The following is a 21,175-nucleotide window of genomic DNA, read 5'->3' on the forward strand; positions in this document are numbered from 1 at the left end:
AATATAATATTACTTGTGTGGTTCGTCTTTTCATTGTTATATTTTACAATGATTGCAATTGTTCGTGAAAGAGCTATCGTTTTAATGACATTTCAAAATTGAAGAAAAAAAATCCAATTTAACTATCTAATAGAGTTGAGGTCAGCTTAGGTTATGTTGTGAGTCACTTGCATTCTCTGCATCTCTTGCTATCTCTCTCTTGCATGCACACGCACACACACACACACACACACACACACACACACACACACACACACACACACACACACACACACACACGCATGCACATGCACACACACACACACACATACACACACACACACTTTAGGTCCAGTGTTTCATAAGTCATAGTGTAATTCAGGCCTCCTGGCTGGCTGGTTAAGATAAATGTTTCTGCCCAAGAGTAAATAACATTCGGTGGCTGTGTTAATATTACCCAGCTGTGTGGAATTCAAACCAATCATTTCTGTTTCTTTCTCCCTCCCAGTTCTGTGTTATAGCACTGTTGAGGCTACGGCTATTGAAACTGAATATATAGTTTGCAGGGAGGATCGGGGAAAGGTTTAAAAATAGGCATCTCAGTCCCTGGGAAAGAAAGAGACCCGCCCCACACACACACACACACGTACACAGTTAGATTCAGCCTCGATTCAGCATCTTCACATTTTGATGCCTGCCCAACACTTTCATCAATATTCACAAATAGAATCTGTTCATTTGCCGAGTCACTGTGACTCTTACACATTATGCAAATTTAAGAAAAGTTATGTAAATATATGTTGATGTTCCCTGTGTGTGTGTGAAGGTGCTGATACGAGAGGTGTACAAAAGTACAAATATCATCTAGGCGTGTAAGACGAATCCTGGGCCCCTTTAATTATAATTATTATGATGTGTGTGTAAAGGGCCCCTAATCAGCTTGGTCTCTGTGAAAGTAACCCCCCCCCTTAACAGTGCTCCTGTTAATATGACAAATTCACACTTGCAAGTAACCTAAACCTAAAATGGAGGCTCTCTGACCAATAACTAGTTCCTAAAGTGGTAGTTGATAGCCCATGTTCAAGTTGTAGTGTAATTGTTTGCCAGGTCAGAACTTGACTTTGTCGGATGCTGACTATAAAAAGCAAAAGGCTTAAACACATTGTTGTATGTACAGATAACGTAGTACATAAGAATAAACTACAATTTGCGAGCTGAAGCAACCCTTTCATAAAGAAATGCAAAACAACGGAAATGCCTATTGCGAGGTCGCTGTGGGGTAAAATAATTACAAACTGTCTGCTACCTTCCAACCAGATCAATATAGATCAATCGATAAAATGCCTTACAAGGCAGAATTTTAGCCCTCCAGGATTCTCAATCAATTTCCCTAATTAAGCAATTAGTGACAACATTTACCCATATCCATGAAGGCAGCGGTGGGTATTGACTCGACTGATGTTGTTTCTTTAATGACAGAGGCGACAGAGCCGCTTGGGGATGGCTCTACATTATGGGAGCGCCGGGCTAATAATGGTGGTAAACGAGATACGAAGGGTGACCCACAGACCTCGATCGTTCCGAGGGGGAGACACTCCGCGTCACACTGTCTCTTTAAATGTTGCAAAACAAGTCGGACGGTCATGCGCACAACGTGCGGCGGCGGCGGAGAGTCGAGTGCGTCAGTTGTGCTGAGGTTTATTATTGCGCGTTGATTTTCTTGCGGATATGGTAAGTTTTTGCAAGTCTCTCTTTAACTTATACTACGGTGGCTTTGCAGTCATTTGGACTTGTGTACAGTGGGTAGTTGTCCGGAGCTGCCGCGCTCAAACAAGACTCCCAAATCTGAAGACGTTGCCTCAGAGTTACTGTAATTCATGTCTCGCTTAGACAAGTGGAAGAGCTGAAAGGGAGAAGGAAAAAAAGGAAAAAAAAGTTATTTTCCATTTTGGAACTCGAATCAAGTCAAATCGATAACGTGCCTTTGAATTAAGTGGACTCATGCAGCAATTCGTTTTCCAATGTGCAGTTCGGTTATGCCCAATTCTTAAAAAAAATCGCTTGTTACTTTAGCAACGAACATACCAACCGTGTCGAAAGACTTCTCATCTAATTGGTAATGTGTTTGTTAAAAAAGCAAGATAATTTAGGGTTTTGGTTGGAAACATTGGGCGGTCTGGCTCAGTGACAAGACATTCCCTGTCGCACGATACTAGCTTAGCTGCAACAAATGCGTTTTCTCCACAGTTCCGGAGGACACACAGGAACATGCATATCCGCGTATTCTTCCCTGGCCCTTTACTTCACTTGTTGTTTATGGAAAACTCACCGTCCCCATGTTCTCACCCAGGAAGTTGAAAGCATAACAGCGGTATACTTCAGTTGTAATTAGGACAAGTCCATTTTATTTGTATAGCCCAGTATCACACATTAAAATTTTACTCCAAGGGACTTTACAGCAACACAAAACAATATTTGGTTCGTTATCGAAAACTTGTTTAATTTAATTTTGTAAAAAAGTTTTTGGAGAAAAGAACCCCTCCCCCTCCTCCCCTCGTCACACACCCCCCACAGTTGTTATGTAAAAGCTTTGCAATGACGTTTCCAGACCAGAGGTCATATCGTCATGTGTTATTTCCGCCCCACAGTGGAGATGAACGAGGACGCGTATGAGGTCCCTGAGAGGACAGAGTACCGATATCTGGTGCAGGAAGAGGGGGAAGAGGATGTGCAGTATGTTCGTCACCGACACTACATCAGTCCCTTCTTGGTCCTCTCCAAACGCTGCATCTTCCTCATCTGTCTGGGTGTGCTCTTGCTGCTCACCCTGGCTGGCTACCTGGCCTACATAGCCCAGACACTGCCCCCGGGGCTCGCCCAGGTGTCCACCGACTGCGGAGACTACCGAGGAAGACATGCAAGTTTTCTCTCTTATCATGGTTAAAGATTTCCTTGTGAGCCAGACCAATATTTCTAATTGATTACATTAATTGTTCTTGGACATTATTATTATTATTATTATTAATATTATTATTGACTGTGGCCTCCTCATTCAGATTGATTTCAGAAAGGTGGGTCCATGAGATGCAGCAGAATTATAACAACAATAACAGTAGAGACAAAGTGATAAATCTGGCAAAGTGCATTGATTTCTGTGACAACAAGTGTGTCTGTACCATGTGCACATGCTTTAGTTTCCACTATACAACTGTACCATTCGCCACTGCTGCCATTTGTGTTAATAATTCAGCCACGTCTTCTATGAACTACCTAGCCCCCTTGGATCATACTCCAAAGGTGTGATTTGACCCTCCACGTTTTGGACAGGCTGGCCTTTTTGAATTTGCTCTGCATTATAAGGAGGTTCGATCCAAACTGCTAATGATATCAGTGTGACTGAATTGACAAATTAGTCGGGCTCACAAGGCTAGGTGGAAGAGGTTATTACTCTGATACTTTGACTTATCACCTCAACCCCTTAGTTGATTTGGTACTAATTTTATGTGAATGGTGACAAATGCTGCCATTTTCTTTTTCTTTTTTAGAGAAATGGGGCCTATTCCTTCAAGGGCATACGTTACGCTGCTCCTCCTGTTGAGGAGCTCCGCTGGGCCCCACCGGCCAAGCCATTGTGCAGAAGTGGGATACAAGATGCCAACCGCTTCCGCAGCATGTGCCCCCAGCTGCGCCCACTCTCGCAGACGGGAAAGCTGATGGGCCAGGAGGACTGTCTGTTCGTCAATGTGTGGACGCCCACCCTGCAAGTTGATGCCAGACTACCTGTCATGGTGTGGATCCATGGAGGCTACCTGCACATGCTCAGTGGGGGAGAGACGGGCTACTCTCCCACAGAGCGCCTAGCTGCCGACACGGAAATGGTGTACGTCAGCTTCAACTACAGGCTCAATGCTTTTGGCTTCATGGCACTGGAGATACTAAGAGAAGGATCCCCTTCCAACACGTCAGGTTTGTTCTTGGAAGTGTTCAACGAGTAGGGATGTGGTTTATGAGAGGGCAAAAAAGTCCAAGCACTCAATTTTATTTTATTTTCCGGGAGGAGCCATTTTTATCACAACCTGTGAAGCATGCACCATGTTGTCCCAGACAAGTGCACACCATACCTGGTTCAAAACCAGGCTTTTTACCTTGTTGCATGTCTTTACCTTTCTCTCTACCCAATCATTCCTTTGATGTTTTTCATATTTTGAAAATGGTTTTTCAATAAGTCTTGATAGCTGAATTGAGTATGATGAAGTTTATTGTGTTTCATTTAAATAAGCTATTTACCATTTCAGCGCAATTTTAAAAAAATATTTATTGTGTTCAGATTGCACTCTTGAGTCCTACCGGCCGTATAGAAGGGCATAGACACTTCCATTAATATATGAATATTTAAATGAATCGTAGTGGAATTTGCATAGCTGGAGGTCTGTAAAGGTTTGGCATCCTAATGTTTTTTTTCCCCATTGTGTTTTATGGTGAATTTGTAGTCAATGACTCATATGTAAAAGAGTGTGATTCAAGTTTGTTAGAAATGTTTGTGTCATGGTATAAGAACAACACCAATTGTATTCAGCCCACACTATGTCAATGTGTACATTTTGTGCCCAACTTTGATGTAACATGGCCTGTGAAATCACAGCCCTGCATGGCATGGTGATTTGGAAAATTAATTCTTTCAAATGGTAACACGGTGGTGCAGTGGTTAGCACGGTCACCTCACAGCAAGAAGGTCCTGGGTTCAAGCCCCCGGGGGGGTTGTCCTCTGTGTGGAGTTTGCATGTTCTCCTCGTGTCTTCATGGGTTTCCTCCGGGTGCTCCGGTTTCCTCCCACAGTCCAAAGACATGTAGGTCAGGTGAATTGGCCATACTAAATTGTCCCTAGGTGTGTGTGCGTGTGTGTGTGTGTGTGTGTGTGCGTGCGTGCGTGCGCATCGGCCCTGTGATGGCCTGCTGCCCAATGATTGCTGGGATAGGCTCCAGCATCCCCACGACCCTGAGAGCAGGATAAGAGGTTTGGATAATGTATGGATGGATTCTTTCAACTTTTAAGAGCCACCCCTCTGTTTTGCTCTCCACACCTACAAATCTGATTTTAAATGCATTTCGAGTCTGATTTCCTTGTTCCCTCAGTTAGAGAGGGTCAAATTTAGTTAAAGCTTTCTGGAACACCACTGTAAAAGCTCTTGTTTCTGATGGGGAAGACCAGGTACAGCAAATCAGGCCTTGCCAAAGCAGATTTTTATTGCTAATTTGTGTGTCCCCTCTCAATACCCCCAACACCCCACAGGAAACTACGGTTTCATGGACCAAATAGCAGCTTTGCAGTGGGTCCAGAGGAACATCCATGTGTTCGGAGGGGACCCCGGGAAGGTCACCATATTTGGGCAAAGTTCAGGTAGGACAATGTTAATGAAAAGGAAATGTTTAAATGGGCAACTGTTTAACCAATAGGAAACCATTTATTATGTATCACTTGTACGGGCAGTGAAAAGAGCTGTTGTGCAGTGAATTAATCTTCTCTATTTTTTTTTTAAATTTCTAAATCGATCTATGTAAGGTGGGACATCTGTGTGGACACTGATGATGTCACCCCTGGCGAAGGGTCTTTTCCATGCGGCAGTGGACATGAGCGGCTCTTACATATACAACGCATCCCTGGAGAAGGCAGAGTCAGACAACCTGGTCTTCCTGAAGAAAACGGCCTGCAAAGACCTGGCCTGCCTCAGAAGTCTCTCTACCAAACATATTCTACAGGTGGGGAGACAGGGGTTACACCCCTCCCTGCATCAATTACTGTGTAACACTTTCAAGTAAAAAATTTTTAAAAAAAAGAAGCCCCAATCATACATAATGATTGTGCAAAATATATTTTGAATGAAGCTACCTATTTCACATCAACCTGGCTGTTGACCCCTTTTTCAGGCCATCCCATGGACAGAGTACCCGTCGTGGGCTGCACATGATTTGATCGATCTGCCCACTAGAGGGCGTTTCATTGGGCCCGTAGCAGTGGTGGATGGATACGTTCTCCCTGCCGCACCTTTTGAGAGCTGGGAGAAAGGAGGAAACTATAGTGATGTCCCTTTCCTTATAGGGACAACGGAACAAGAGACTGACTTCAGGTAGATATTTTTTACTGGTTTGAAATTCATCACAGTTTTAGCTGCTGTTGTAAAAACAAACAAAAAAACAAAAAATTAACCGTAATCTGTGCTCTTTCTAGCCCACCGTTTCAAAACATCTCTATGTGGACTTCACAAGATTATGAGTGGTTTGTGACATGTAAGGGCTTTGACCTGAGCTTGTACCAAATTATTGTTTTTCATGGTCCAATCTGACAGTAAATTGGCCTGAGGTCAGGCTTGAAAGTGCGAACATGTTGTACATCTAGATGCAAGCTGTGAAAAGTGGTTGCAGGTAGGACAAATTTGATGTATGATTAATGTGTAATGTCAGTTTGAGGTGGAGGAAAAAAAACAGTTTTTCCTCAATAGATTTAGGCTTGTTCCTAATCTGTCAAATTCACCAGTTTTAAATGAGTTAGAATGTTAGTTATAGATATTCACTGCATTTATTAACCTTGAAACACTATGTTAGTCTTTAAAATATTGTGTTACACTTGGTTTTATGCCTGTGTCCTTAAAGTTCACAGATGGCTTAATATCATACAAGGACAGTTGGCTAATTCAGCAGCTATTAAGTCTTAATGAGCGTCTTGCCCATTTGAACGTTAATTTGAAGAGTAAGTGACCTTACGCATGCTCTCTAAACAGATTTGAAGCCTCTTGTCTTGCCCTCTAGAGGAACTGGCTGTTTGCGCCAATAGGGAGCTGTAATAGATCATGTTTATTGGTGGGATAAACTGGCCCTGAGTGTGCCTAAAGGGTTGGATGTCCTGCTGCACCCATGATGAAACATTTCCCATCTGCTGTATCCATTCAGCTAAACTCAGACTTTTCGGTGAGAAACTCCCCAAGGATGCTTTGGACCTGTATCCCAGCTCTGCCCCATGTCCCACAGCAGACCGCTGTCCAGAGAAAGCATATACCACCATGGTGTCTGATATGAGGGTGACGTGTCCCAACAATGACCTTGCACAGAGGGCAGCAGGTATGTTCTCTTAAACTTTTAATGTGGTTTGCATGCTGTCATACGGTTCCACTGACAGATGCACAACATTGCACAGCCACTGAAAAAACAAGTTTGTTGACAAAATTGAGGAAAAAAAACAACTTAAATTCGTAATTTGAAACTAGGCAGTTAGGTTGGGGTTTTTAGAGTGCTGCCAACCCAATTTTTCTTTTTGTTTGTTTTATTTATTTATTCGCACCTCCAAACCTGTCTTGTGCAGGTGCATCGGGCAAAAAAAAAAAGACAGTTCTTAAAAACAGATTCCTCCACACTGCTCTTGCAAAGCAACACTTTTTATTCACTTGGGTTTCAATCTTGCTACACCATCATCTGTGATGAAGAACTTCTCTGATTTCAGTTAATAAAAAGTGATGCCATGCAAGAGCAGTGTTCAGGAATCTATTTTTCAGATCTATATTCTTTTTTCTTTTTTTTAAAGAAAATATTCCTTATCAATCAGAAGCTAAAAAGCCAGCCAACTTAGTCGAAAGGGATAGTCAACGCTTGACATACATGTAGTCTAGTCAGTTAAGGCAAAATGGCTGCAAAAAGTCATTCACATTTGAGCCTATGTTTTTCTGTTAATTTAGAGTCCAATAAAGAAAAAAATGCAAGGAGCCCAAAATTTTAGGTGGGGGAAGTCTCTGAAATGGCCACGCCCACTTTTTAGGCCTGGAAATCAGTATCTCGGCTCCTGAATGTCGCAGAGAGCTGATCATGGGCTCAAAAGAAGCAGAAGCACCACATTTATATAAGCATTATGAACAAACATATACCCCAAAACCTTTACTTTTTCAGATATTTTAAGAAAACTAATTTTTACTGGTCACGTTTCACGTATCAGCTCCTGAAGGTTGTAAAAAGCTATATTTGACATGAATCTCATTCGCTGCCTATGTTATAAAGCATGAAGCACAATACACACACGAATCATGAGTTTAGAAAATATCTTAGTTGTCTTCAGCTCCATGTCATGAGAATAGCAGTATCATACACAAGATATCTTAACCCAGGCCAGGTTGCAGTGGGTGGATCCGATCAGCCCCTTTATGCCATCAAGAAGATGATACAGTGGGCCATGGGGGAAGAGTTTTCTCATTCATACTTCGCGTTCATGGGTGGGCTGCACCTTGAGAAGGTTTCTCTTGTCTGTGTTGGGCAGTTGATAAAAGGAACTGGCCTTGATACCATCTTAACCTCAGCTAATCTGAATATCACAGGTCTGACAACTGCTGTCTGCGATGTGAATTCCATAAAGAAGGCTAGATACTGTATTCAACTCCTGGCTGTGGTGCTGGCCAAGAAGAGAGATGAAGCATTTCAGGCAAAACGTCTAGAGGACAACAGTTTGACTTGGAGTAACTGGGTGGCCAATGAAAACAGCCCCATGTTTCACTACTGGAACAATGTTGTTGACACAATCAAGAAGGTTCTTATCTTCATAAGATCCTTTCGAGAGGCAAACTTCATCATGATGATCAGTGCACTTGAGCAGCTCATTCCTCTTTTCTTTGCACTTGATCATACACACTATGCCAGATGAGCATCAGTGTTTCTTCAGGATCTCAAAGAGCTCAAATGGAGACACCCATACTTGTTCAAGGAATTTCTTTCAGGCTCTTTCACAGTAAACACCAGAGACAACCCATTCTCAAAGATTGCATGTGATCAAAAGCAGGAACATAACATAAAGGTCATCAAGTCTGACACTGGATATGTCGATATCATCAATCGGGAAGATCAAGAGTTCTTCAGGAAACTCGAACTTGCGCTACCCGAAATCCAGCGCTACCTAGATGAGGTCGAAGGTCAAGATCCATCACACAGGCACAAAGAAATGCTGGATTCCTTCAAGGAAACATTTTCAAGCCACACACTCAAGGTGTACCAGGGTATCCTTACCAACCCGTTCGATGAAGCTCAGTTCATGAGGTTGAACTCATCCATTCCCTTCCCAGATGTCATAAGTAAAGACTCCAGTTTTGTCTTTACAGTCGGCAAAACTCAGCATGACCAGTTTGTGCAGGAGCGAATTGTATTAAGTAAGAAGGATGTCAATGCAACCATCTCACGAAATGCCCTGAAACTCCCAAGTTCATGTGCAAAAGTCCAACTCGCTAGCCCTGCAATCAAGCCACCCAAAGGAACCTTTGCAAAGCTGAAGGAGGCCTGCAGATCAAGAGAAGAAGAGACAAGGAAGTTATTTGGTGGTGAATTCACAGGTGAAACTAATTGATATAAAGTCAGTTATTCAAATATTTTAGATGTTACTTAAGTCTTACCAGATTTTTAATACAGTGATATTCATTGATTCAATTTCACATTCAAGTTAATTGATTTGACAGTAAGCCCAAGAGTTACACTTAGCTTAACTATTCATTTCAATTTCAGGTTTACCCGACGCCTTGTCAACAAAGGATGGAGATATTTATCATAGCCAAAAGTCTCAAATTCTTAAGGACATCGGTGTACAAGTTCAATCTACATCCTCAGAAGGACTTGTGATAGATTTGTCTGTGCAAGTACGAATCATGGCAAAGTCTCTCACCAAAGGCATGACATTCCAAGACTTTGTAATCAAAGTGTTGAACAGCATTGCCAGGATCGGTCATGAGAAGAAAGCCAATCGTATTGACATTGTGGCTGACCTCTACCAGAATATGAGTATCAAGACTGCGACTAGGAAGAACCGGGGATCAGCAGGTAGTTCACAGATGGCTTTCAGTGAGAATGACACCATGCCAGAATCTAAGCAATTCTTTGAAGCTTTTCTGTCTAATGTAGACAACAAAGTAGCCCTGAATCTAATGTTCGCCAGGATTGCTAAGGCACAAGCGTGGAACTGGGACAAGGAGTTCAGCATCACCTACGGCAGAAAGGTGCTTGCAAACTTCGGCGAAAGCTTCGAGATCCAGCTTTATGACAGCATAGATATGCTTGAGGAGGCTGACAACCGCATCATTTGCCATGTGATGCACATGCTAAACAAGGGGATCAAGTCAGTTACAGTTAGAACAGTCGACTCCGATGTGGTAGTCATCCTACTAGGGTTCACTACACAGTTCCTATCAGTATGTAATGACTTGCAACTTATAGTTGACTTTGCAGTTCCTGGCAAACGCCAATTCTACTCAATCACAGAAGCACACAAGAAGCTTGGTGGAGATGTGGCCGATGCCATGCCTGTGTTCCATTCTTTTAGTGGCTGTGATTCTGTGAGCGCCTTCTTTGGCCACTCAAAGACTGCTCAATACAAAGCCTGGATAAACCACAGTAAGTCCACAGAACTCACTGCTGCTTTGAGAGGACTAAGTTGCTGCCCTAGTATCGAGACAGTTAAGGAAAGCATGGAAGTTATTGAGCCCTGGGTAATGAGCTGGTACAACAAGACTGGACTGTACAACTGTGTCAGTATAGATGAGCTCAGATTCCAGCTGTTCAAGCACTCAGTTAATGATGAGCTGAGAGACCTACCCCCAAGTCAGGATGCGCTTCTACAGCATCTGTTGAGAGCTACATTCCAGGCAGGATGGCTGTGGGGAAACAGCCTGCTACAACTCCCTTGTCCCCCTGTCATTGAATGGGGTTGGACTACCGAAGGAGAGGAACTCTTCGTCAAGTGGAGCACAGTTTCCACAAGAGATACATTGTCTCAAGTAACAGGGGTGTGTAGTTGCAGATCTAATAAGTGTACCTCATGTTCTTGTGCTGGCAGAGGGATGAAATGTCTCATTTATTGCAAGTGCCTCAGCAAGTGTTTGAATCCAGTCTGATGGGATGTGTGAGGTTAAAATAAAGATTTTTTTGGACCTCACATGGTTTGCTTTGTTTCTTTGGTGGTTACTGGGTTCCTCCTCTTATAACAAAGAGTCAACTTGAATACTAGCACTCCATGAGTAGATGTAACACTTTTACTCAAACAAACTGTATAGCCTTCTTGCACAGATTTGGCTAAAGTTGATTGCATGCTGCTGATCAATTCAATGGAAAAAAGAACATGTTCATGAATAGCTCAAAACGTGAAGGTTTTAGGGCATACAGTATATTTGTTTAGAGCACTAATATAAATAGTTATTTCCACATCTTTTGAGCCCAATATCAACTCGGGGCAACCTCCGAGAGCTGAGCCTGAGATATAGTGCCAGGGCTAAAAAGTGGGCGTGGCCATGTATGTGACCAGTGAAAATTAGTTTTTTGTAAATACCTGAAAAAGTAAAGGTTTTGGGGTATATGTTTGTTCATAATGCTTATATAAATGTGGTGCTTCTGCTTCTTTTGAGCCCATGATCAGCTCTCTGCGACATTCAGGAGCCGAGATACTGATTTCCAGGCCTAAAAAGTGGGCGTGGCCATTTCAGAGACTTCCCCCACCTAAAATTTTGGGCTCCTTGCATTTTTTTCTTTATTGGACCCTAAATTAACAGAAAAACATTGGCTCAAATGTGAATGACTTTTTGCAGCCTTGACCCCATATTTGCCCTTAACTGACCAGACTAATGTGTTTTTTGGGAAAATTGAATGAACTCTGTGTCCACAGCGGCCCTGCACAGTCCTGTTTATCGCTATGTGGTGACACATACACCGTCTGTTGCTGTCAATGCCTCGGGGGGCCTGATGCCATTCCCCAGCCGTTTCTCTTTCCACTGCCTGGATGCCGTGGCGTTCTTCGGTGGGCTGGACTTAGTACTGGGGAAGCCCCCTTCTGGTCGAGACAAAGACTTTCAGGCCCTCTTCACACGCCATCTTGTCAACTTTGCCAAAGAGGGTAATGACACTTTCCACTGAGTATGTAAACAGATTGAGGCTCTGAGTCTTTGACTTGAAGTAAGCTAGGATTTTATTACATTTTTATGTTCATTTTGAAATTGTGAATTACAAAAGCTGAGTAGAAATGTCAAATTCTGAAGGGAAAAAAAAAATCCTAAATATTGCAAACAAGTTGTAGTAGTTGACATATCAATACAGAGGTGTTGCAATAGAGTGATGGAAACTGGATTTTTGATTTGCTGTAATAGCAAGTAATCTTTATATACTGTTCTCACTTTTCCTCTTCAATGTTTATGATGACAGTCATATCACTTCCTGTATATAGTGAATAATCTTTCTACAGGAAACTCGCATTGGCATTTTTTATTTTTTCAAAACATTTGCTTAAAATGTCCATGGAATTGCGGCGTACCGATCTATTCTGTTGCCTACGAACACGGGGATCGCCAGTTCGAATCCACGTGTTACGTCCAGCTTGGTCGGGCATCCCTACAGACACAAATGGCCGTGTCTGCGGGTGGGAAGCTGGATGTGGGTATGTCTCCTGGTCGCTGCACTAGCGCCTCCTCTGGTCGGTCGAGGGACCCATATGGGGGGGAGGGGGAACTGGGGAGAATAGCGTGATCCTCCCACATGCTACACCCCCCTGGCAAAACTCCTCACTGTCAGGTGAAAAGAAACAGCTGGCGACTCCACGTGTATTGGAGGAGGCATGAGGTAGTCTGCAGCCCTCCCCGGATCAGCAGAAGGGGTGGAGCAGCTACCAGGATGGTTCGGAGGAGTGGGGTAATTGGACGGGTACAATTGAGAAGAAAAAAGGGGGGGAAATAAAAAACAAAAAAAATGTCCATGGAATTTGGATGGAAATGGCCTGGCAGTCTGTCCAGGGTGTCACCCAGCCTGCCACCCAATGACTGCTGGAATAGGCTCCAGCATCCCCGCGACCCTGAGAGCAGGATAAGCGGTTCAGATAATGGATGGGATGGCATTTAAGTATAGAGGAAGATAATGATTTTCTATATGGGTACAAATCACTGTTGTCTTGTCTGTTAATCTCCGTCATACTTCTGTCTTCCAGGTAAGATGGTGGATCTGTGGCCTGAATACCCATCTGCCACCGCTCTCCTGTCCCATAGCCTGTCAGTGGTCTATAAATACTCAGCTGTGCGGTGCCAACTCTGGCAGGACAATGGGTTCTATCAATATGCCTGGGTCAACTGACCACATGACCTTTGAACCTTCACCCCTGGGAACTTTCTGCATTATCTGATGACTGAGCAGGTCACCTGACCCCATACCCGGTTCAGCTGACTGGCAGCCGCTCCCTTTTATCCAAATTAATGCTTTATTCTACTGAGGTAATGCACTGTAGATCCTGGAAACCGCTTTCTGTCACCATAAGACTTGAAGCTTTTTCAAAGTAAACTCTTAATGCGAACACATTTCATGAAGACCAAATTGAAGAACAACACCAGTGATTGTAGAAGTGCGGGTGTGCATTGTGGGGTATGGAAGTCAGTATTTGTGAGGGATTTTTGTCATGGTTTGAGAGTTTGAAAAGAATGGAAGTTGCATACTGAACTAGCAAGTGACTCTCTTGTTGAAGTTAGATCATTCTTTTGGCCACGACACAAAGTAAGTGCATGTTTTGCATCATTCACTTCTCCTGTGATACTCGCTGCATGAAAAAAACAAAAAAAAACAAAACCAATGTTAATTTGTTCTTTATTACAGAAATTGAGCAATTGTAATCCAGTGTTCTACAAGCCCTCTATACTTGTTTTGTCTGGTTCAAATGAAATACAAATGATCAGGCATTATAAGACATTTTTCAAGAGGAGGTTTCAAATGTTGGGATGCCCCAACTTGCAGGTGCAAGAAAACTTTAAAACTGAAAGGGAATTTAAACTTGGTAACGGGAAATTAAGATTTGTTGAAAAGGGAATTTTAACTTTACCTTATAAGTGATCTCAACTAAAGTGAGGGGGAATATGAGAATGATTGTTTTGTTTTGTTTATTGTTTGTACACATGCTATTGGGAATGCAGCTTTTTTATATTGGATATTTCTTTTGAGAAGGACTACTGTTTGCACTGTCTTAAGTGAATGCCTCACTAAAATTAAGCACATTAAGCATGCCATTTGAATATAAAGTTATTCTTACATAATGTTCTTAACTAGTTCAAATTTAGCAAAAATGTTTAACAAAGCTCTGATCACATACATTGCCTGTCTTTCACACCTCTTCAAGCCTATTGAAAGTGGTCTCACAGACACTAGAGACACTTTCAGGTCTGCCTTGTTTTAGAAGTCCTCTGTTTGGGATTCCAGCCTGTGTGAGTGACCAGCTAACATAATGAGAAACATTACTCATCTGGTTCAGAAACTACTTTGTGTTTGACCTTTTTTATTGCAATGTATGCTTGATTTGTACTCAGGTAACACACCTAACTATGCATTTTACCAATGAGCATCAATTCCTACCACTGATTGACACGTGTATCGTATCACAAGAGTGAATTTGTTGTATTAAAACTGTCCACAACCTTCACAATACACAATAAAACATTTGTTGTTGGGTTTTTGTTTTGTTTTAATACCAGCAGATGGCGCCACAAACGAATTAATAAGGTCCTGCGATCAACGAGGGACATTCGCGCATTAGCGTTACTGTGTCTTTAAGGCAGAATCGTAAAGCCGACATATCGGCCACGCGTGCCACGCCGCCGCGCCTGCTCAGAAGGCGGCTGACGGCCGTAGCAAAGCCCCATCCCATCTGTCACAGCCGTGCGGCTACCCTGCGGAGGACGGCTATTGTTTTAAACTTGACGATTTGTGACTGCACCGCTGGATGTGAAAGTCCACGACCGACAAAATAATGCCCAGAAGAACTGAAGCTTTGTTACTGCACGGATAGCGCAGAAACATAAAGGAGAAACGGTAATGTTGTTTTCTTTTTTTAGCCTTTTTTTAACTACATTTCCATCTGGCTGCCGTTCCCGTATTTATTATCGTGAGAATAAGGAATCGCGCTCCACCCGTTATTTGGCACTTGTATTGTGCCTTAAGGTGTAGTGTAGGCCGTTTACCACATGGACCAGGGGTGAAAAGGGGAAAAAATAACATTTGCCGGTTTCATTTCTTTCCCGCCCGTTAAATGGGATACGCCGCTGAAATTTATCTTTCAACTCATTAGCCGCGTCAACGTCCCTTTATTTGCCAGCATCCCTTGGTAGGCTGCTTGATGGGTGCCATGGACTGCCGAATAGGTCCAGTGGAAAATGCTGAAAACTAGAGCTGATGATCTGTGTGAAGTTTTTCAACGCTCTGTACAACACTAAGTGAAATCAAATGAGCAATAACAGCAGCTGATGCACCTAACAGCCCGGGGTGTGTATGTTTGTGTGCGCGCATGTCCGTATATTAATGTGCACATTTTTGTGCATGTGCTCACTGGATGCAGGGTTTGTGTTTGTGTGTGTGCCCTTGTTTCATGTACCACTGGTGAAAATCGTTCATCCATACACTTGGTGTACAAGCACACACGCATTTGTGCATGTATGTACTGCAAGTGGGTGATCTGTGCAAGTGTGTTAGTTGCAATTGCCTGTGTTGCATTTGTTGAAAATGTATAATATCCATCTGTTTGTAAATCAACTACCAAGCGCTGGACAGAAGAGAGTAGCTTGTCTTTGGTCTTCCCTGCTGGCCACCGCCCTTCAGCCCAGGAGTGTGGTCACAGCTCCTCGGGCCTCTGTGATTTACTGCACTGACCACATGCAGCCTCTGCCATATGGTTTAAATGATGGGTCACATTTAAGGCTTTTTAACTGCACTGAAAGCAATCACTGTTTATATCCCTCTGAGCTTACTGCGCCGGTCTTAAATTATAATAATGAAGTGCCAGGACTGCATATGAGCCAATGTGGACTAAACCCCAGCGTGTACTGCACTTTAAAAGGGGCCCCTGAGTGCTGACCTCTGTCGTTCACTGATGTGAAAACAACTGCAAGTCAAAACAGACAATCCAAGTAAATTCAGATGGAAAGGTTACGGGCTACACACCACATTTTGATGAAATCTTCCATGGTCAAGCCTCAGTATTGTTCGTCATTGCAATTATGGCATAGCTTGCTAAGAAGTTCTGTGAAGGTGACCCAAGTCTTTGAGCAGTGGGGCATCAATTTTTTTATTTTGCGATACTTTACTGATCCCCATAGGGAAATTACGCTCTGCATTTAACCCATCCTAGCTGTGTAGCCAGGAGCAGTGGGCAGCCGCCGCGCAGCACCCAGGGACCAACTCCAGTTCGTATCGCCATGTCTCGGTCAAAGGCACAACCAGAAACATAAACCCTAACAAACACTATATCAAACAACAAAGAACAAAAATGTTCAGCCGGCCTTGCTCCTGTGTTATTGAATACAGAGATCTGGGCAGTGAGGGGGACCATGCAACATTTACTTTGTTGCAATAATTATCACTTTACAATTCACACTGATATTTATTTGTCGTATTATGGTTCAGGATAGCTAAAATATTAAGTAAGTGCTAGTCCATAATGAAGTGTGTGTTAAAGGATATCAACATACCATGCAGAGGCAAAATCCTTTAACGCACATCCCCGGGTTGGATTATCCCCTATATACCATTGTCACTTAATAAAGAAGTTAAATAAAAGCATTCACTGTTTGTTTTTTTTTGGTATACATTATAGATTCAGAATTAAAAGGTAGTGAAGCACAAGTTAGCCATCAAGCTAAAAGCTTTGAATATTTACTGGGCTTACTACTAATTCAGCATGATGATTAAACTTGAGCCAAACTACGTGTGCACTAAGTAAGGTGCTATGGTATTCTAGCCAAAAATAATGACCAACTCAGAGCCAAAGAACCTCCCGAGACACCTCAGAGTGGATTGTCCTACTTATCCCACAGCTTTACCTTACAAGGACATCAATAAGTTGATAGGAAATAATCATTTAGAATTATTTTGACTGGACTTTCTGTATTACTAACATTAGCCTACTAAGGCTTCCTGCTTACTAACATTAGCCTACTAAGGCTTCCTGAAGTGTATTTATTTGGAATGCAACAGCAGCGGTGATGACAACGGTGTGTTTCAATTGACCAAACAGAACCATATTCATAGCCATCTAACAAACAGCAGGCCAATCAGAAACAAGTATTCTTCGTGACTATGATAAAATGCAAGTCACTCTTTCTTGTATTGAATTATTCATCCTGGTTCACCCACATTTAGCCGCAAATTGAAGAAAACAGATGTGCTACATTGAAAATGACCACTTAGACCAGATATACGCATTTGATGTATCCTATGAGTAGCTTCAATCCAATACCTCTGAAGGTAGATGTGTTTTGCTCTTTCCCCCCAAAAAATTGATTTTTGGGGTCTGTTGAGGTAGGAACTATTGAAGTCCAAGCTACTCACAGAACAACAACAATGCAATTGTTTGCTTCCTATCCCCACTGTTCTAAGATAACATAAAAGCAGCAGTCAAATATATCAGTCTACCAGAACTGCTTAATCCACCGTTGTTATTAAAACATATTACTGTGATCCAAACACCAGTTTCATAGTCCAAGTATATTTCTAAACACGTTGGTTTACCTTTGCACCGTCTCTTCTCTATGACAGTAGGTAAATAACCAGCCAGCTGATGTATCTGGTAGCAGGGTAGGTGATTCTGGGGAAGAGTTTACTTGTTTTACCCCAGCTGCACATTAGGCACATCAACTATGTTCCAAACTCAATATACCATGATCTATTATAGGTTATTGTTTGCTTAATTCATTGTGGCCATGTATGCTTCATGTTTTCAGTCATTTCAACAGTGATGTAATCACAGGCACTTTTTTACTGTGAAAACCTCCTGCTTCCAGGTTGGGAACAACAGACTTTCATTGCATAATCCTTCTTTAGAGATATTCCCAATCCAAATGGCTGGTGTGTCCTGTGGTGCATCGAGATTATGACTCTGGGACCTGCCATTTGTAAATGATCCCTACAGTCAATGTGGATTATCCTGGATTAATATCCTCCTCGCTTTGTTTTGTGAGTAATTTACTAGCAGCCCCCTGGCTCCAGTTGACACTGTGCCCAATGTTATGACAAAACAGAAATTTGGCTCTGACTGACAGTCAGGCATTACTGTTGCTGTGTCATGGCATGCCATACCACACCATACCACGCAAGAACATAAACCAGTGTTTTTGAAATAAAACACTTTTTGTCAGTCTGGATAGATCACCAACATTTCGTAGGGGTGGTATGGCTCAGGAGGTAGAGCGGGTCATCTAGTAATCAGGTCACTAGTTCGATCCCTGGCTCCTGTAGAGAATGTGTCGAAGTGTCCTTGAGCAACACACTGAACCCCTAACTGCTCCTGATGAGCAGGTTGGTGCCTTGCATGGCAGCCTCCTCCATAAGTGTATGAATGTGTGTGTGAATGACTAAATGTGAGGCATATACATCGTAAAGCACTTTTTAATGGTCGGTAGACTAGAAAAGTGTTATATAAATGCAGTTCATTTACCATTGTACCATTTACTCTTAGTCTCTAATATTTTCAGTCTCCTATGGAGGAATCTGCCATTGATACCTCATCACCTCTGGATATTGTTTGTTAAACGGTGTCAAATGTGGCATGCACTGAGTTGATTCTCTTTCATGGTGATTCAATCAAGGGTCCCTAGAGAAGCCACGGTGCTGTGTAACATAGCGATAAGAGAAGCTGTTCAAATTCAAAGTATGTCAATCAAATTTCATGTCTCCACTTGTTACTCCTATTGATGGTAGACATACAGTAGCGGGTCTATGTGAGCGATGCGAGGCAGTATAATGGAATGCAGTCATTTGATCACTGGCAGAGATGATCGTTCTCAGGGGACTTATATTACTGATGCCTGCAGCAGACAGAGCAGTAAAGTAACGCTCTCCCAAATTACCCACTTCTCTGATGAACAAACTCGCCCCACATGCTTGCTCGCTCTCATCCTGTTAGAGTCTCTCTCTTTTGTTATCAGTTTACCTCCATACAAGTGGATTTGCCTCATGACACAAGTATGTATTGTACATGCCTGCACCAGGGGCACTTGAATATTTTCAACTTAGAATAAACATGTGTATTGGTGCCAAGAGTCCTGTGTTTGAAATTTATTTTGCTGACCTGCATTCAGGCAGCTGGCTGAGGGCACTCCCTGCTTCATTGCTCACATGGATGACACTTCATGGGCTCAAGGGCACAATAGGATTAATTTGGTTGAGGAGAAGGGAGAATACACCCATCAGAGAGCTGTACCAACAGGAAGTCTAGGGGATAGGGGCATGCGAGGGCAGTGGGGGGGTTTACGTGAGACAATGGTAGTGGGGTGAATCAACTGACCAAAGCAAAGCCAACATCCTCTTTCTGAGATGCTCTGGAGATGCTTAATACCAGTGCACGTCAAACTAATATGGAAATCTGAGCAACTCAATAGATTGGTGAGGACATTACATAACTGCACAGAATGAGTGTTGATTTGAAGTACGCCGACTCACTCTGATGGTTTGGAATCCAACAATCGCCCACATCGATCTTTTTGTGTTCTCCATGATCAGTTTTGGTTGTTGTTATCTAGCACATAAACTGGAGTATACTTTCCTCTCTTCTCAGATATTGACATGAAGAAAGACATTGAGACACTGATAGCAGAGGAACGTGCTGACATCATCTTGAAGTATGTTACGGTGAGTCTTGGTTCAACATATCCATGGATGGAACAGAGGGAGCATGTATACCGCTGGAGATCTATATAAACCTATATAAATCTATTTTCTGCGCTCAGTGTTATGAACAAATACATCATTCTCTATTCACTGTAATACATAATGTGAGTTTTTTTATACTTTTTCATAAACACTAATTCATTGAGAGCTGGTACTTTGTATTTGTGCAAGTGTTTGCCTAATATGTTGTGTATTATTCACCTGCCCATGTAGGAGGAAGAGTTCACACTTGGTTGAGCTCGTGGTTAAAAAACGCAACAGACATCCTGAGAAGGACAGAAGCGAAAAACAGAGTGTGAATTCAAATGTGTGTTTTTTTTTTTTGAGCCTGTTGAAACCTTAGCATGTGAAGAGAACAGTAAAATGTGTGTCTGTGTGTGTGTGTGTGTGCATGCATGCGTGTGCATGAGTGTGTGTTTGTGTGTGTGTGTGTATGTTTATGCCTTTGGTGTGATTTGGTTGGCGGCTATGATTACTATACACCGTGGCAGGCTTTTAACCGCTAACATAATGGCTTTTGGTAGGCCTAATGGGCCATTTCCCTAGAAACCAAGAGACCGTTCACTCCTTGCATTGAAATGTCTCAAATGATCAGATACTTGCAATCCTATCATGCTGACTCACATAACAACTCCCAAGTTCAAATGCATCTGAGACACATCAGGGATGAACTGGAGTTTGATTGCTTTAGCCAAGTTGGCGAAGTGTAAATGAAACTGTTTATCAGAGTCATTAACAACAAGTGGCTCTGCATCAAATCTAGAATAAATAGCAAGATCTTGCTATTGACCTTCAAGGCTCTAAAGGGGCTCCGCTTTCAAAGAGCTGATCACTTAGATATGTACGCCCCCACCTGCTTTGTCTGCTCCTCTGAGGCTGGTCCTATTCTCACCATTCCAAGAACCAACCCTTTGCACACTTGGCGAGGGGCCTCTCTGATGACTTGTGCCCCTTTTCCACTACATGGTACCGGCTGAACTCGACTCGACTTTTTCGTTTTCCATTACTGGAAAGTACCGGCGTTTTGGTAACTGTTACCACTTTTCTGGTACCACCTTTGTTGGGGTTCCAAAAAAACTGGGGCGGGTACCAAAGTCAATGCAGACCAGCTACACTGAGGGGGTACTGTTACATTAATGGAAAACGACACTCTGCGAGTCGAGTCAAGTTAAGTTGAGTCAAGTTGAGCTGGTACCGTGTAGTGGAAAAGGGGCATTATACCTCTCCTTGGGGAGGAGCTACCACACCACATCCTCCGTTTCTACATCAAAACTCACCTTTTTAAACTCATACTGCAAGTGTTCCCTCATCCATGTTTGAACTTGTTATTTACCATTTTTGGAAACTGGAAATAGATGCATAAAAATAGGTTAAGGCATAGGACAAACCTGAAAGCCTTGAGCCCTACAGTGAGGGGGCCCAGGGGCTCTGTTATGGTGTGGGGGCATTTTCCTGGCATGGTTTGGGTCCACTTGTCCCCTTAGAGGGAAGGGTCACTGCAACTCAA

At 42.7% G+C, this 21,175-nt stretch overlaps 2 protein-coding genes across 2 annotated transcripts in view; both read left to right on the forward strand.

The window, feature by feature from the left end:
• The first annotated feature begins 1,592 nt into the window (after window positions 1-1,592).
• Window positions 1,593-14,459, forward strand: si:ch211-71n6.4 (para-nitrobenzyl esterase). The gene is made up of 10 exons (XM_056278723.1): window positions 1,593-1,710; window positions 2,628-2,896; window positions 3,525-3,945; window positions 5,270-5,377; window positions 5,540-5,736; window positions 5,905-6,104; window positions 6,206-6,264; window positions 6,925-7,092; window positions 11,651-11,878; window positions 12,959-14,459. The coding sequence occupies exons 2-10, from the start codon at window positions 2,633-2,635 to the stop codon at window positions 13,099-13,101; spliced, it is 1,788 nt and encodes a 595-aa protein (XP_056134698.1). The 5' UTR covers window positions 1,593-1,710; window positions 2,628-2,632; the 3' UTR covers window positions 13,102-14,459.
• Window positions 14,460-14,579: 120 nt separating this feature from the next.
• The window catches only part of LOC130111626 (USP6 N-terminal-like protein), a 28,215-nt gene continuing 21,619 nt past the window's right edge, over window positions 14,580-21,175 (forward strand). The window contains exons 1-2 of the mRNA XM_056278868.1: window positions 14,580-14,820; window positions 19,556-19,629. Of these exons, the coding sequence (XP_056134843.1) occupies window positions 19,564-19,629 (66 nt within the window). The 5' untranslated portion in view covers window positions 14,580-14,820; window positions 19,556-19,563. The remainder of the gene's footprint in view (window positions 14,821-19,555; window positions 19,630-21,175) is intronic.

Source organism: Lampris incognitus, chromosome 4 (assembly GCF_029633865.1).
Source record: "Lampris incognitus isolate fLamInc1 chromosome 4, fLamInc1.hap2, whole genome shotgun sequence".
NCBI lineage: Eukaryota > Metazoa > Chordata > Actinopteri > Lampriformes > Lampridae > Lampris > Lampris incognitus.